The sequence below is a fragment of the Chrysochloris asiatica genome, unplaced genomic scaffold (genome assembly GCF_000296735.1).
Source record: "Chrysochloris asiatica unplaced genomic scaffold, ChrAsi1.0 scaffold00301, whole genome shotgun sequence".
In the NCBI taxonomy this organism is placed as follows: domain Eukaryota; kingdom Metazoa; phylum Chordata; class Mammalia; order Afrosoricida; family Chrysochloridae; genus Chrysochloris; species Chrysochloris asiatica.
The window spans coordinates 2,486,591-2,503,761 of record NW_006408819.1 but is presented as its reverse complement, the minus strand read 5'-3'; the positions used below and the strand labels follow the sequence as shown (position 1 = coordinate 2,503,761).

Genomic DNA, 17,171 nt, shown 5'->3' with positions numbered 1-17,171 from the left:
GTGTGTGGGAGATGCATGGATGCATGGGAAACTTTTCAAGACTTTTCGTAGTCATTCTGTTCAGTGGACTCCATGCCTCTTTTCATTTAAAAGGAGGTGAAATAATGCTAAACAGGCTGTAATACTAAAACATTCTAGTGCATTCATAAAATCTCAGATTGACTTTTCATTTTATCTTCTGTCGACAAAACCTTCCACACTCTAACTGACCTTGACTCTTGCTCCGTTGATAGTTAAAATTCATTATCGCTGAGCGGGAGTTCCTGTCTCATGACCTCCATCAGTCTGTCTTCACCCCTTGTCTTCTCCTTCCCTCCTATCTGAAAGGAAGAAACTAAATGTCACTTTTCTTAAGTAAGTCTCTCTACTTGAACTTTTATTCTTTATCCTTTTACTTTTCACCAAAACCTCAGTGCCCTACCAGCCATTCTCTGTAGCATATTTTCCTTTTTTTTTTGGCCCCCAACTCTTCAGATCTACTCAAGTCTCTTTGTTCTAAAAACACCTTCTTGCATCCCTGCTACCCCTATCACCTTTCCTCCCCTTCTCGCCAAACTTCTGTAAAACTTAGTCTACACATACTGCTTCCCCTTCCGGACTCTTGCCTCCTTCACTTCTTGTGGCCTGGCTTCTGTTCCCTATTGAAACTACTCTTTCATCAGTGACTGTAGTTGGGTTCTCAAGTGTGTCATGTCTCTGTAGTGTTTGAATGTGTTGATCACCCTTTCCTTGTTTGTCATTTGCTTCTTCTTCCACTTCTGCCTTTTGACCTCTTGGCAGATAGTTCATTTTATATTTCTTCTTAAATAGATTGTCTTCCAGGCTTCTGTCCTCACCCTCCTCTTTCTCTTTATGGCTGAATAAAATTTCATTACAGCATTACTCACCATCGCCAAAAGGTATGCTCAACCCCAGTGTCTATCACAGACGAATGGATAAACTAAATGCAGCACATACAATGGGTAAAGCACATGACTGCTACCAGAAAAGTTGGGGGTTTGAGTCCACCAGCTGCTCTCTGGAAGAAAGGTGTGGCAGTCTGTTCCTGTAAAGATTTACATTGTGGGAGATACTCTAGGCAGTTCTACTTTTGTCCTACAGGTATTGAGAGGTTCAGTGGCATAGGATTTTAGTTGGAATAGACCTTTGAGAATCCTTTAATATTTAATGATAGAACAACAGTAAAGACTCGGGTTTCCAGAGAGTTAAGCAAATTTTCCTATTCCTGGATCTGTCAGTTTAGCCTGCTAAGCGCGCTGATCATGAACCAACCTATCATTCGTGGAGAACATAGCAATTAGCCTCGTTCAGCTGTGTGCCCTGTTGACCAGGACCTGCCTCTTTCTCCTCAGTGTCCCTCCTGATAATATGTCCAAAGTCTGGCCCTTCTGCCTTCTAAGGAGCTCTCTGGCTATACTTTTCCAACACAGATTTGTTTGTTCTTCTGGCAGTCCATGATACTTTCATTATTCTCCAGCACCATAATTTAAATTTATTGATTCTTCTCTGGTCTTCCCTATTCGTTGTCCAACTTTCAAATGCATATGAGGCAATTGAAAATACTGTACATTTTCTCAAATTAACATCTTTGATTTTGAGCAATTTAATTTTCTTCAGCTTCAGTCTGAACTTGCATCTGAGCAATTGATTGTCTTCCACAGCTGGCCCGTGGCCTTGTTTTCACTGATAATGTTGAGATTCTCCATTGTCTCTTTTCACAATATATAGTCAATTTAATTCCTGTGAATTCCATCTGGTGAGGTCCATGTGTGTAATTGTCATTTATGTTGTTAAAAAAAAAAAAAAAAAAAAAGGTACTTGCAATAAATAAGTTGTTGTTGTTAAGTGCCAACTCACAGCGTTGCCCATAAGGTTTTTGAGAAGTAGTTGGTGAGTTTGAACTGCCAGTCTTATGGTTAGCAGTCCAGCCCTTCTCCATCAGCGTCATACCAGGACTTTCCAAGTTTTGGTCTTGCACAATTCTATCATGAGATTTCCAGCACCATTTCTATCACCAAGTCCATATTTTCCAACTACTATTCCTTCCTCTTTGTTTCCAACTTCCCATTCTAATCACCAGTAATTATCAATGAACCTTCATAGCATGCTGATCAATTTCAGACTGAAGAAGTAGGTGTGCCATGGAGTCGGTTATGACTCATAGTGGCCCTGTATAGGGTTTCTGAGGAGTGGCTGATGAGTTTGAACTGCCAACTTAGCGGTTAGAAGTCCAGTGCTTATCCTAAAGTGCCACACTGGTCTTACATTTTGGGCATATGGACATTTTCTTATCACAAACAGCATTATACTTCAAGGTAGATCTTGAAATCCTGCTTTTGACGATGAATAAAACTCCATTTTGCTTCAGTTTGGCATTCCCAGCATTGTAAACCACTGTTGTTGTTAGGTGGCATCGAGTCGGCCCCGACTCATAGTGACCCCATGCACAGCAGAACAAAACACTGTCCGATCCTGGGACAACCTCATTATTGTTGCCACACTTGAGTCCATCAATACTGCCACCTGGCCAATCCATGTCGTTGGGGGTCTTCCTCTTTTTCTCTGACCCTCCATTTTACCAAACATGATAGCCTTTTCCAGCAACTAGTAAACCATATGATTGTCTAATTTCAATTTTCCAGTACCAGTTGATTTCAGCTCACTATTGCCTAGGATTTCTATCTTTATGCATTCAATTTCATTTTTTTTACAACTTCCAATTTTCCTAGATTCATACTTCAGACATTCCATTTTCTGAGTATTACTAGGTGTTTACAGCTGTTTCTCCTCATTTTGAGTTGTGTCCCCTTACCAAATGAAGGTCTCAGAAGCTTTGCTCCATACACATTGTGGTGAACTCTGCCTTGAGGAGGCAGCTCTTCCTCAGTCATATCCTGAGTACCTTCCAACTTGAGGGGCTCATTTTCTGCCTCTCTATATGACAGTGTTCTGCTGTTTATACGGCAGTCCCCTCTCTTCCTTTCTAGTGTGTCTTAGTCTGAAGCACCGCTGAAACCTGTCCACCATTGGGGACCCTGATGGCATTTAAAATCCCCAGCATCACAGCACCATGACAAACTGACAGATGAGTGGGGCTTTGCTTTATAGGGACCAAGAAAACGTCCTGTCGGATGTTTGCTAGGCCATACTCGCCTGCTGCATTTCCTATGAACTAGGTCTTCCAAGTACTAAAATATTCATTGCCATAATAACAGGTTTCATTGTTTTCTGCTGCCATATTCCAGGTACCATGCCAGGTCCTATAGATTCATTATCTTTATTCCTCCGTACTTTACTGGTAACTGAGGCAGCGAGATGAAACAACTTGCCAGAGACATTCAGCAAATGTGTCAAAAGTCAGAGTTCAACCAGTTTTATCCATCTCGAGTACTTGTGCTCTTTTTGCAATACCATAATAACCATATTCTTATACTTAAAGTTTTAAATTTGAAATAGTTATGAATTCATAAGAACTTGCAGAAATAGCAGTGGTCCCATGTGACTATTTTCTATAACTCATTGTGCCATTGAGTTGATTCCAACTCAGCATCACCCTATAGGGTAGAGTGAGCTGTTCCACTGGGGTTCCAAGGCTTGAAATCTTTACAGAAGCAGACTTCCTTATCTTTTCCCCATGGAGTGAATGATAGGTTTGAACCACTGACTTTTTAGTTAGCAGTCAACGGTTTTAACCACTTTGCCACCAGGGCTCCTGACCCAGCCCCCCTGATAACTGTATTGTTTTATCAAAACCCAGACACCGATTGGCAATTCAACTGCAGACATTATTTAGATCTCTCCAGTTTCTGCATGCACTTAATTCCACCTCTTTGTGTATAATTTTTTCGCATTTGATTCCATGTATAGATTTGCATAACCATCACCAACAATCTGTCACCTCAAGAGAACTCCCTTGTGATGTCCCCTTATGTCCACACTGTCCCTCCCAGCAGCCCCTGGCAAACACTGCTCTGTCTTTCGTTTGTAGTGTATCCTTTAAAGAAGGTTAGATTAAGGCAGTCATACAGTATGGGATCTTTGGAGATTGGCTTTTGAACTTAAGTGTGATGCCCTTAAAACTCATCTTGATTGCTGTGTCTATCCATATTTGATCTTGTGTTTCAGTCAAATCCTAGGCTTTGTGAATTTCCAGACAACCTGTGAGCTATATTTATATGTTATGAAGAAATTCTTAGTTCTTATGTCATGTTTTGAGAAGAATTTAAAGTAAGAGAAAAACTGTTGAGTTTCTTTGTATTCTCTCAAAAGGACATTTTTAAAGAACAGGAATTCAAGGGATACTTTTGTTTTCTTCATTGCTGAAATCTACATTTTGATGGATAGTAGTTTTGTTTAACCCTTCCCCTCTTTGTTCATATGAGTGTATATTTTATATTATTATAGTCACAGTGTACTTTGGTCGCTGCTTTTCTCCACTCAAACAAATTTTTCCATGTACCATAATTATTGGAATAGCTGCATGCTGGTCTATTTTGTTGGCTAGCTATGTTTTTCTCCACTCCAGTGTCCACGCCTGGCTCCATTGGTCATCTTTATGCCTATCCCTTTTCTCCTCTTGATGAACGATAGTCCCAAGGTAATTTCTTAGGAGTCACATTAGTGGGCTAATTATGGCTCTTTAGATGTGTGTCCCCAGATCTTGGCTTGAGTCTCAGCCCTGCCCCGGGTCAGTAGGCCAGTTATTGGAAAGTGTTACAACTTTGGTTGCCACACTTTAGAACAGGGCTTTGTCTGTGTCCTGGAATGATTGTGAGGATAAAATGAGACGGTGCATTCAAAGCCCCTTGCTATTGCAGGCTCAGGCCCAGAGGAGGGCTTCTGTGTGTGGCAGTTGCTGTGATAAGCTTGTTGTGATGATTGCTGTATCACTCTGTAACATGACTCCATCCTATCAGCACTCACCGGACCAGTTGCATCCCACATTGAGAAGGATTGCTATGTGGGAAGGTCCATGTGGTCTGGGCAACGATGACTCAGACAAGCGCTCCTTCCACATGTGGGTTTGTAGGTGGGGGTGGCGGGGTGGAGGCAGATACAGACATGAAAGGCATGGTAACAAGAGAGAATGAAACATGTCAAGTTGTGGGACTTCAAAGGTGATGCCTGCTGAACCAGAACCTAAACGATGGGAAGAATGTTGGTAATTGGGACTATAGATCATCCCAGCAAAGTGAACGCTTTGAGCAGAGCACATGGACCTGAAACATTCAAAGACTGGTGAAGGGGTTCACTGTGGCTGGTGTACAGAAGCTGTGGGAGAGACGTCTGCAGAGACCCAACATCATGGGGGCCCTGGAATTGCAGAGCTAAAAGTTTTGTGTTTAGTCTGAAGGAAGGAAGGAATAGGCCATGTTGGGGAAAACATTGAGACTCTTGTAATGCTTGCTCTTTCGTGTGTGATTTTGATCATGTATGTTCACAAATAGGTGAAAGGGCCAAGGGAAAAATTTCCCTGAAAGCATACAGTGGTGGTGGTGGTTTTTAATGTTTTACTTCTATCCTACCAAGAAATACTGACTTTGTCTTTTTGTCCATTACAGGAGTCTGCTCTAATACTTGATGTTCCTCTGGGTGTGATCTCAAGAATTGAGAAAATGGGAGGCGCTACAAGTAGAGGAGAAAATTCCTATGGTCTAGATATTACTTGTAAAGTAAGAGATTCAATTCTTTCTTATGCAAAGAAAAAGACACATGAGTGTTGAATGAGTATAGAAAATAAATATGGGTTTTAAAAGAAAAAAAAAAAAATCCAAGTCCTTGACTTATCTAAGATTGCTCCTAGAAATGGCTCTTCAAAGCCTCGTAGCTGAACTTCCCAAAATGGCTCCGGGAGCTAGGTCTCCTAATATGATCTGCTGCTCTCACTGACTGATGGCTCAAGGGCAGTTGATGAGCTTGACTGAGAAGGAAGAAACCTTATCAAGAAAAGATTTTTCAACATATTGGTCCTTTCTGAAGTCTGCTCCTGGTGTCCCTGGATAAGGATGGATGACCAGCTTGACACCTTCACTCTGTGAACGGCAGGAGGAATTCAAGAGCCTTTTCCCTTTGTGAGCAGCTCATATCCTCAGCTTTACCAATCTTTGTAACTTTGGCTTGTTGTTGTTGTGAAGTGCCGTCGAGTCAGTGCCGACCCATAGCGACCCTGTACAAGGTTTCCGAGGGTGTAAATCTTTACGGGAGTAGAAAGCCTCATCTTTCGCCCGCGGAGCTGCTGGTAGTTTCGAACTGCTGACCTTCAGGTTCGCAGCCCAATTCGTAGCCACTATGCTACCAGAGCTCCTTTGGCTTAGATCATCTTTGGCTTAGATCAACTTTGGCTTAGATCATCTTTAAAAGCAGTAGTGGCCTAACTTTGTTTCGGAATGATGAGAGGCAGAGACCTGCTGATAACAAAATGTAATCAGTTACAATAACAGCAGCTTTCTTCAGCATCTGTGTCAGTCCAAACACCAGATGGAGGTGGCTGGTGGCATCCCCAGTTTATAGGTAGGGAGCCTGAAGATCAGGAGAATTAGGTAATTTGGCTAGGATCACACAAGAAATGTCAAACTTGAGATCTAAACTGAGAGACAATCATTTTGTAAACAACAGAACAAGTCCTCTGGCAAGAAAGCCTGCCAACCGCTAGGTATTAGGCATCTAGAGACTTCCATCTGCAGACTAATGCTGGAGCCTGAGACTAACTGGGAGCAGCTCGGAGGGGGCATCTGTTCCAGTCCTTGTCAAGCCTAGATATGCATCAGCATAACCTGGGAAACTCTGTAAACTTTCGATTTTAGGGAGATAGTACTCTCTGAAGGTTGGGACTCTAAAGCATTTCAGGTGAACCATCGATCTAATCCAGGGGTTGGCAGATGTTCTGTAACGGGCCAGATAAGAACTATGTTAGGCTTTGGGGGCCATATAGGATCTCTGTCACATACTTTTCTTCATGAGGTTCCCCCTAACCCCAACCCTTTGAAAGTGTAAAAAGCATTCTTAGCTGGAGGGCCATTGAAAACCTGACGTGGGCTGAAGTTTGCTGGCCCAGAACAGTCTGAATTCTTCCTGGCCTGTCCTAAGTGAGATGACTTACCAAGATTTGCCCAGGGAGTCAGTGGGAGAGTCCAAATTAGAACCCAAGTCTCCTTTCCTCATCTCATGAACTTGCGATTTTGGTAAAACCATCATAAGTATGTTTGGATTCTGACCACAGTTGGATGTTTATATCTGCAGTTGATAAGAGAACAAGACCCACTGCATTCTTTGAGAGACCAAAGGGTTATCTTACTATTAATTTTGAACTGAAATTCTCCATCACTTCCACCTTTGTTTTGTTTGTTTGTTTCTATTTTAATGTTAACACTTCTTATCTACAATCCCAGTTACTGTTTACCCTTTGAGGGGTCCAGATATTTGGGGATTAACTTTTCAAAATTATGTCTTATTGTTGTAAAAACATACATAATATAACGCTTGCCAATTGAACCTTTTATCGTGTACAATTTAGGGACTTCAATTACATTTGTCATGTTGTGCAATCATCAGCAATATCCATTGCCAAATTTCCATTGCTATAAACTAGGGAATTTTTTTAAGGAAAGTTTTTGAATTTTGCCTAATAGGGTCCATGGGAGTAGAGTGTTATAGTAAAGTCTTCAAAGAGAGTGAGAATACTATTTCGATCATTCCAAAGTCATTTTCTCATTGCAGGGTTTTTTGTTGTTATTTGTTTTCTTTCATCTGTTTGCTACCTTATCAATAGGAAAAACTTGAATTCCCTCAAAAATAGTAAGGTGCAACACATTCCTACGCTTTAACTACTTTGATTAAAGGATTAGGAACAATGCACAGGGCATGAACCTCAAGTGTTTCGTAACCGTCAAATCAGTTCCAACTCATAGCAACCCTGTGTACAACAGAACAAAACACTGCCTGGTTCTGTACCACCCTCACAGTCGTTGCTACTCTCAAGTGTTACATATGCATACTTCTTGGAATTTGATTGAGCCCAAAGAGATGGCCTGGAAGAATGAATATCTAATGTAATTTAATTCCATTATCTCCCAGGCAGCACCTGTGTCTAAAGAATCAGATCCCATTGTGCAGTAGAAGTTGGTTGAGATGGGTTCTGGTATGTAGAATGAAAGACCCAGCATCGCGTGTCTCACAGGTCAACATTTGCCTGCTGTCAGTAACCACTGTATAACTGCACCGCTCTCCCCAAGCAGAGTTCCAGCTCCTACACAGCTTTTCTACCCACTTTGCACATGGAGATTTCTGCTTGCCGGGAGCACCTTTCCCACAGTGGCTGTACATCACTATTGGACATTGTCCAGCCACAGTGGTGCAGGTGAATTACATACAAGAATGACTTGAAAGTTGTGAATTCTTCCTGCAGGTCCCATTCCAGACCCTGTTGACGACTTGGAGTCTTATAAACAAAACAAAACAAAGGAAAACCATGCCCCTACAAGCCTTCTCTCTTCTTCTCCCCAGTCCATTTAGTATGTTGAAAGACAGCACTGTATTTGAAGCCAGAAGGGATTTGTCTTTTCTTTAGAAATGCGTCATGGAAATGATGCCTCAATAAATCAGCCCTTCAGAAACATCGTAATGGGGTGTGTTTTCTTCAGCTCTGATTATATAGCATCATTGCCATGTGACCCAGTAGTTGAATAGGCTGAGGATCTAAGTGGGAGGCTATTATGCCACAAGGTTCTTTCCCAGACCCTGACGATTCAAATTCAGAGGTCCCAGGTGGAATTAACTGCTCAGTATGTGCTTCTGTTTCTGGTAAAGATTTGGTTATTTGTTGTCTGTGGGTTATTTGCCTTTTGCACTTTAATTTTCTTGTTGGAAAGATGGAATCATAATTCCTTCGCCGTTTAATTAGAGCTGAATTGGATGGCAGAGGGCAGTTCCTTGAATTATTTGCACTTCGGCACATTGAATTACTGATAGAATAAATAGGTATCGAGAAATGGTCTAATTTCTGGCCAAGGAAGTTCCTGGGAAGCCCCTGATCCCTGAGGGTCTTTGGCTAACCAAGTACTGGACATACAACTGGTTGCCAACCCTGCCTCTCAAAGTAAGGCATCTCATTGGGACAGCGTAGTTCTTCTATTTAACTTTTAGTTTGCATCATGGACCAACAACGAATATCTCAGGTTACTGCAAGGAAATTTTGATCAACTACTTTTTTTTTAAAAGAGTGTATAGTTGTTGGCTTTGAAAACAGAAAACGCAGAAGCACAGATCTGAGAAGGACAAGTAGATGCCATCTACATCCAGAGCAATCAGTCTTGGTTGCTTATTAGAGAAGTTAGAATCTAGTTATTTATACGCATTTCCTACTGTTTGCATTTTTGAATGGCCTGTATACAACAAGACTTGCAGGTCCATACTCACCAGCCACTCCTTGGAAACCCTATATATGCCCGCTATGGGTCAGAACCGACTTGATAGCACGCAACAACAACAACAACAAGCTCTGCTGTAGGATAAGCACTCGTCCATAAAGGCAGTTTGAACCACTAAACAGGGTTGCTGTGAGTCGGAACCAACTTGGTAGCGCATAACAACAAGGAGAAGAGTATGCGGGAAATAATAAGCGAGAAAGCACTTTGAAAGCTATTGAGACTGTAATAGCCAAGAGGACAGTCTGCTTTGCTCTTGCTGCGTCTCCAGGATCCAGCACACTGTTGGCTTTTCTGAACAGAAAGTGCACTGCAGAGGAGGACACCTTCTAACATTCCACCACCTGTTAGCCGCAGCACCATGATTGTCTCTAAAAGAGACAACCTAACAACGCCAGCCTGGAAAATACGACGTTAGATAACGAATCAACATCTAAGGGAGGCTGTTTGGTTTGGGACTGCTAGAAGAACAAACAAATCTGTGCTGGAAGAAGTACAGCCAGAGTGCTCCTTAGAAACCAGTATAGGGGGAATTTGTCTCTCACACTTCAGGCATATTATCAGGAGGGATCAGTCTCTGGAGAGGGCCAACTTTTTCATGATGGGCCTGATCCAGTGATATAATTTAGTTGTGATTGTTAATAGACTTAGTTGTGATTGTTAAGATTTGGTGATCTGCTGCTGCTGTATGCGATCCAGTTGGTTCTGGCTCTCATAGTGACTCTAGATCAGGTTTCTGAGGCTGTAAATCTTTATAGGCCCAGAAACCCTCCCTCTCATTTCTCCCAAGGAGCAGCTGGTGAATTTGAACTGCTGACCTTGCAATTGGCAGCCAACTGTATAACCCACTAACCCACCAGGGCTCCTTTGGAATTCTAACATAGGTTTAAAATGAGCCATCTCGGAAGTAGGAGGTGGGATCTCATTACCCTCAAAGATGAAGAATCAGGAGCAGAGCATATCCTTTGGACTGAAAGATCCCTGAGCATTGACCCTCCTCACCCCAGGGACAGGACGCAGAACAGAGCAGTAAAGCTGAGTGACTCTGGGTATGACGTTTGCTTGCAGAGTGGGGTGCCTCCAGACACTTAATTAGGAGCTAGAGCCAAGTGCCTTCAGACTGAGACAGTGTCAGCAGCCCTCCAGGAACTTGGTAACATTGTCAGGGCAGAGAGAGGCCTGCCTGTGGCCATGGCTGAGGAAAGGCTGTCCTGACTGGTGTGCCCTGAGCATTCTGACCCTAAATTGTAACCTATCAACTTCTCTAATGGTGTGGTGGTGGTTATGTGCCATGGAGTCAGTTCGGACTCATAGTGACCCTGCACAGAGTTTCTGAGGCTCTAAATCTTAATGGGTGCAGAAAGCCTCATCTTGCTGCCACAGAATGGCTGGTAGTTTCGAACTGCTGACGGTGAGGTTAGCAGCCCGACTTGTAACCACTATGCTACCAGAGCTCCTTAACTTCCCTAGTAAACCCCATGAACTGTGAGTTTGGTGTCTGAGTTCTGTGTGGCTAGCTGAGTAGAATACGCTGGGCGAGTGATGGGGGGGTGTCATTTTTTTTGCAGTTTCCATAGTTACAGCCTTGGAAACCCTATAGAGGGTCGCTATGAGTCAGAATCTACTCGATGCCAATCAGGTTGGTTTTGCTTTTTGTTTATTTTGTTTGGAAGGAGCCCTGGAGACACAGTGGTTAAGCGCTTGGCTGCCAAACAAAAGGGCAGCAGCTTGAACCCACCAGTGGCTCTGTGGGAGAAGGACCTGGCAGTCGCTTCCATAAGGATTACAGTTTTGAAACTCTAAAGGGCAGTTCTACTCTGTCTTACAGGGTCGCTGAGTCAGAAGTTGACTCAGCACCAGTGGGGTTTTGTTTTTTTGTGGGGTTTGGGGGAGAGTGGGAAGAACTTTGTTTGGCAGAAGCCTTGGTGACTCAGTACTTAATAGCTTAACTGCTAACTGAAAGGTCTGAGGTTCGAATCCAGCAGCAGCTTAGTGGGAGAAAGATGTGGCAGTCTGCTTCCTACAGGGCAGATTTACTGTGGTGCCGCATTAAACTTGATGGCAATAGGTATTTCCTTTCCGTTGGTAGCTGCAGGGTCAGCAGTTCAAACCCATCAGCCGCTCTCGGAAACCATATACAAGGTCACTATGAGTCAATGGCTCTTAACAACAATAGCAACCATATAAATAACAGAATTTTACTGTCACAGAATTCTACATAAACCACATTGTTTTTGTTGCTGTGTGCCATGTCTCACAGAAACCCTGTCTAGGGTTTCAGAGGAGCAGCTGGTGGGTTCGAACTGCTGACCTTAAGGTTCAAACCAATCTTATGGTCTAGTGTTTATCTTACAGTGCCATACCAGGACTCCATTTATAAAATGGTACAGCCACTGTGGAAAAATAATTTGAAGGTTCCTCAAAGAGTGCAACATAGAATGACCATATGATCCAGGAATTGCACTTCTTGGTGAATACCCCCAAAGACTTGAAAGCAGGGATTCAGATAATTGTTTATGGATGTTCATTATAGCACTGGTCACAATAGACAAAAGGTGGAAGCAACTAAATGTCCACCAGTAGATGACTAGATAAACAAATGTGGTCTATCAGTACCGTGGAATTCTACTCGGCCATGAAGAAAGAAGGAAGTCCAGGTACAAGCGAAAACACAATTCAAGTCGGTCACAAAAAAGGCAAATATTGTATGGAACAAAGACCAAACTTTATCCGTGGGTACCAGGGGCAGGTGGAGTTGTGGCTTCTGCAATGTGGATAATGGGGATGGATGCACAACAAGATGAACACAGTGCCACTGAATTGCACATGTAAAACGTGTCGGAATTGGCAGGTGTTTTGTTTTTTATATGTTTACCACAAGACATTTAAGAACTAGATTACTTGCATTAGACTGTAAAATACCAATCGTTTTCTAATTTTTAAAAGCAGACTTTAAAGTATGAGGGGAGAGAGAGGTTGCTTCTGTATTTTAATGACATGTTTGACAATTTTGAGATTATATGTGATAGCAGCTCCTCTTTTTAAACGTCATATGAATAAAATGCCGTTTCATAATGAAACACCCCAGAAGCCACTTAAAGCAGATTGACACTTTAGACCCTGTGCAAGGCAGGCTTTGCTTTTTCTTCTTCCAGAGTGGATTCTGGTTCTGTCTCCTCTGTAGCACCACTCGCTTTGGTTTTGTTTTGGTTTTTTTTTTTTTTTTTTCCCTTTACATTCATAGCTATAACAGGAATAGTTTCAGATGTTCCTGAATAGGACATTCCACACCACCATGTAAAAACCAAGGTTTGCTCACTATACTAGATTAATTACCCTTTCAGGTAAGTGAATGTTCTACTCCATTAGATCACTAAGAGGTTTATTTTGCTAATTCACGTGACTGTATTTGGAGACTGAATTCCCTAAATTCTCCCTTGCCCATAGGACATGAGAAACCTGAGGTTTGCGTTGAAGCAGGAAGGCCACAGCAGAAGAGATATGTTTGAGATCCTCACCAGATACGCCTTTCCCTTGTCACACAGTCTGGTAAATTCTGGGGCTCTCCTCAGCGGGCGTGGGAGGAACCTGAGGGTCAGGATTGTCTTCATGTAGTCTGGGCCGCACTCGGTTGTGTGAGGTGGACGAGGACTGATCTAGACCTCCACTGCTGGGCTGTGCCAATTGGGCTGCACATATGACCAGGCCACAGTGCCCATGTGTGTCCCTCTTCCATCCCCAAGGGCCCTCCGTCCGGGCCAGCCCTCTCGCAAATGGAAGTGCTAGTGAAGCAGGCTGTGGGTTGGTCCATGCAGCTAGCCAGCACATTCCAGAGTCCGGTGCTGCCAAGGTGGCAGCTGACGAGTGACACATGACAGACTTTTGTGGCTCCGTTGGAAATGAGAACAAATCATCGGAGCCTAAATGCCATCTTGGCAAATATGTTTTTAAAATACGGCTGTGTGCAGTAGGTAGTGCAGAGAGCAGCAGCCCAGGGTGGGTTTATCCCTTAAAAGAATGCCATTCCAGCTACCATTAGGGTAGCATCTAGTAGGTATTTGGCAGCATAGATGTAAGCATTTAATTCATTACAATGTATGACTTCGTCCACTGGGTGATTCAGTATGTGCATGTTAAACTTGGCCTTCCTATTCATCCTTCTGTTTGAACACTCCTATAATTCATTTTTTACCATGTGACTAAATAACCTTTCTAGGAGTCATGCTTCTAAAATTATTTTTCTTTTCATTCTGCCTTGGCCTTGCCTTCTTTCATCTGTCATGCTTTACTTGCATCTTCCTCTCTTACTATGCTTCTATCGTCCTCTCTTACCTGCCACCTCCTTCTCCTCTGGTTGACATTAAACAAACTTGGAGGCAAACACTGCCTAAGGAGAGAGCAAGAAAAGAATGTGTGAATACACACAGACACATACACCTTGATTTAAGATAAATACATAGGACAAATGGTACTGTGGGCTCAACTGAAAGTGATGAAAGAGATCAGTGAGTAGAGGAACTGCCCTGTCTCATGGCTCTTCTTCCACTAACTGTCTTTTACTTTGTTTTTCTCCCCCCCCCCCTTTTTTTTTTTTGCAATCAAGGTCTGAGATTTTTCTCTAATGAAACAAGGCCTCTCCCTCCCCATATTTCCCAGCAGTTGTTTCAGTCAAAGGAAATTCATGATTGATGGCCAATTACACAGAGACCGTGCTAGGTCTAGAAGACTGTGAAGGACTTATCGGTTGGTTGCAAATTAAAATGTAGTGCTTGGAAACAAATGCAATTATATTATGTAGTTAGACTTGATTTTCAGCCTTTGCTTAGATTTTGGTTAAATATGTGACTTGAAAAAAAAACTATTAAATATTTGAACTATATTTGGATAAAAATACTTTCATGGGAATGCATCAAGGAGCTCTGGTGGCTCTGTGGGTCAGGTGTTGGGCTGCTAACCATAAGATCAGCAGCTTGAACCCACCAGCTGCTCCATGGGAGAAAGATAAGGCTGTCTGCTCCCGTAAAGATTGGCAGTCTCAGAAACCCTATACAGGGTCGCTATGAGTCGGAACCAACTTGATGGCACTTACCAACAGCAGAATGAAAGTGGGAGTCTACTTCATGCAGATTCAGCTTGGGAATGTGTTCTGTTTTGGGTTTTGCAGACCTGGCCTTAAACTATCAGAAACTCAAGAATAATTCACACAGCAGGTTTGAAGGAGCACATCTCCTATAAGATCTTGTTCCATCTGTCATCCCCATTATCTGGCATTGCCTGTCTGTTTGCTGGCCTAGGTTTCCTCCCAATTGTGATCTGTGTTGGAGTCTTGGTGTGGTGCTGTAGGATAAGTACTGGACTGCAAGGTAGGTTTGAACCACAGAGTTGGCGGTTCAAACTCACTAGCTGCTCCTGGGAAACATTATACAGGGCCTTAATAAACACTCAACAGTACTTAATGACAACAACAACATTAGGTGTTAGACCAGATTTCGCCTTAAGCTACTGTCCCACCATTCACTCAGTGCAAATCTTCTGGAAAGAATATTCATTCCTCCAGCCCATTCCAGTATCCAGGAGCTCAGACCCCTCCCTCACTGGCCAAATATAGTGGCTGATTTCAATCTTCATGCCATTTGATCCCTCCCTGGCATTAAAAAATCGTTATACCCTCTTCTTGAAAGCCATCCATCTTGGCTTCTGTGTTACTGGACCGTCGTGACTCTTCCTTCCCAGTCTCCATTGACTTTGTCTTTTCTGTGAAAGGAAGCCATCTTCTCATGTTACTCCCTTTCCCTTGGTGGCACTGTGGTTAAGCTCACCCTTCAACATCAGGCTGGAATCGTCAGTACTTTTCCAGGCCCTTTGCATTCCCCAGTGGGAGTTCAGCCTCCTGTTCACATGGTCTGCTGTTGAACTTACCAGGGCCTTCTGTTAGCCATAGCTAATGATGCGTAGCAACTGCCTGGGCCCTTGTTACGTTGTGAGCTTGTCAAGGTAAGGGTGGCCTTTATCTCTTTGGCTACAGCATGACTTGTACATGGGAGTTGTAGAATAGCAACTTTTTTTTTCTCTTTTAATTTAAGTTTTTAGGACATATTAAAGACAAAAGCACTGTATGGAAACAAATGGCATGAATTTCTGAGTGTTGTTGGTCTAAAACCAGACCTTGGAGTTCCTTTTTGGCTGTTAGAACCATTCACCAAAACCCAACCTGTGACTGCCAAGTTGATTCTGACTGATAATGAATGACTCTATAAGACCAAGTAGAACTACCCCGTAGGGTTGCCTAGGCTGTCAGCTCCATGGAAACAGATTGTCAGCTCTTTTTGCTGCAAAATGACTGTGTTTGAACCACCAAACTTTTAATTAGTTAAGTGCTTAACCATTTGTACCACCATGACTCCATAACCAGGTACACATGTTGTTAAATAAACAAATCAAATTTGTAAAGTCTATGAAAGCAGTCTTTGTAAACTTATTTTAGACTCTCCCTCTCTAAAAGAGACCCAGGCCATGGTATTTTCAGTTGCCTCATGTGTATGTGAAAGTTGGAACAGAAGACTGGAGAGAATTGTTGCATTTGAATGATAGTATTGGCGAAGAATTGTTGAAATTACCATGGACTGCAAGAAGAACAAACAGATGACTCCCAACAAGATGGATTGACCCCGTGGCAGCAGTCATGGGCTCCAACATAACAATTGTGAGCATGGCACAGGACCAGGCAGGGCTTCACTGTGTTGTGTATAGGATCACTGGGAGTTGGAACCACTAAAAGTTATCCTTTAAAAGCAAATAGTTTGAAACCAGAAACCAAACCAGTCCAAGATATAGACACAAACAGAGCAGCAGTTGACACTGCCTTTGGAATGCCAGTCCTCAGTATGCAAGCCAACATGTGCATTGGCTTAGAAATCAAGTTCATTTCAGAAAACAGTGTCGGTGCATGCAGAGTTCTGCTGTTGAGTTGGCCCCGGCCTCCTGATGACCTCATGCTCAGCAGGATGATCCGTGTAGAGGTGCTCCATGTAGGGGAGCAGTAGCCAGGCTGAGAGGACTGTATTTGTGCATGGGGAAATACAGGAGCAAGGAGGGATGGTTTCTAGAGCAGGGTCCTGGGGAAGTCAGGATGTGCCCAAGACCAGTTGATAGGGCAGTTCTGGATAGAAGAAGGGACAATTATTTCTCTGAGACAGGAGGCAAAGTTAAATTTTCAAACTGCCACAGTGGGGACCTTGGGAGTGTTCCAGAAAGGGATTTCCTGGAAGCGTAATGTAAGCTTGACTACAGTAAATACAAAGGGTCCTGCCTGAAAACCTGACTTCTACTAATATCTCGGAAACTGGTAAACCAATCTCCGACTAGTTGTGTGCTTTCCCTGGCCTGTGAAGTCGGACGTCAACTTGCTAGCAGATCCGTGAACTGGAGGCTGGAGGCTGGAGGCTAATAGCCCTGGGTCCAAATCCAGCCGTGAATAGCTCTGAGTGGGCTGTTTGCTTCCAGACCATCCCTTTGGCTCTCGCTGGCGTCTGCCCCCACCAATATTTTCATCACTCAGTGTGTTCAAGTCAGGAGGTAAACTTCAAATTGAACTTCACCTACCACTTGAGCAGTTTGACAACACAGAATCAACCCTGAGTAATTAACTTGTTTCTTTCTGCATCCTTTCAGCCCAGTAAGACTTAAACATTTTGTGGGGAACATTTTCTGTTTAGGACACAGCATTTATTTTCTTGTTTTACTTTTTCC

At 43.0% G+C, this 17,171-nt stretch overlaps 1 protein-coding gene across 3 annotated transcripts in view; it reads left to right on the top strand.

Annotated features, from left to right (window-relative positions):
- Positions 1–17,171, top strand: part of MTM1 (myotubularin 1) — a 97,602-nt gene that overhangs the window by 30,773 nt on the left and 49,658 nt on the right. For 2 of the 3 annotated variants that reach the window (XM_006874777.1, XM_006874776.1), the window contains one exon: positions 12,870–12,971. In XM_006874777.1, coding sequence (XP_006874839.1) covers positions 12,870–12,971 — 102 coding nt within the window. Of the gene's footprint in view, positions 1–5,561; positions 5,673–12,869; positions 12,972–17,171 lie in introns of all 3 variants that reach the window. The other variant, XM_006874775.1, reaches the window with a different exon arrangement.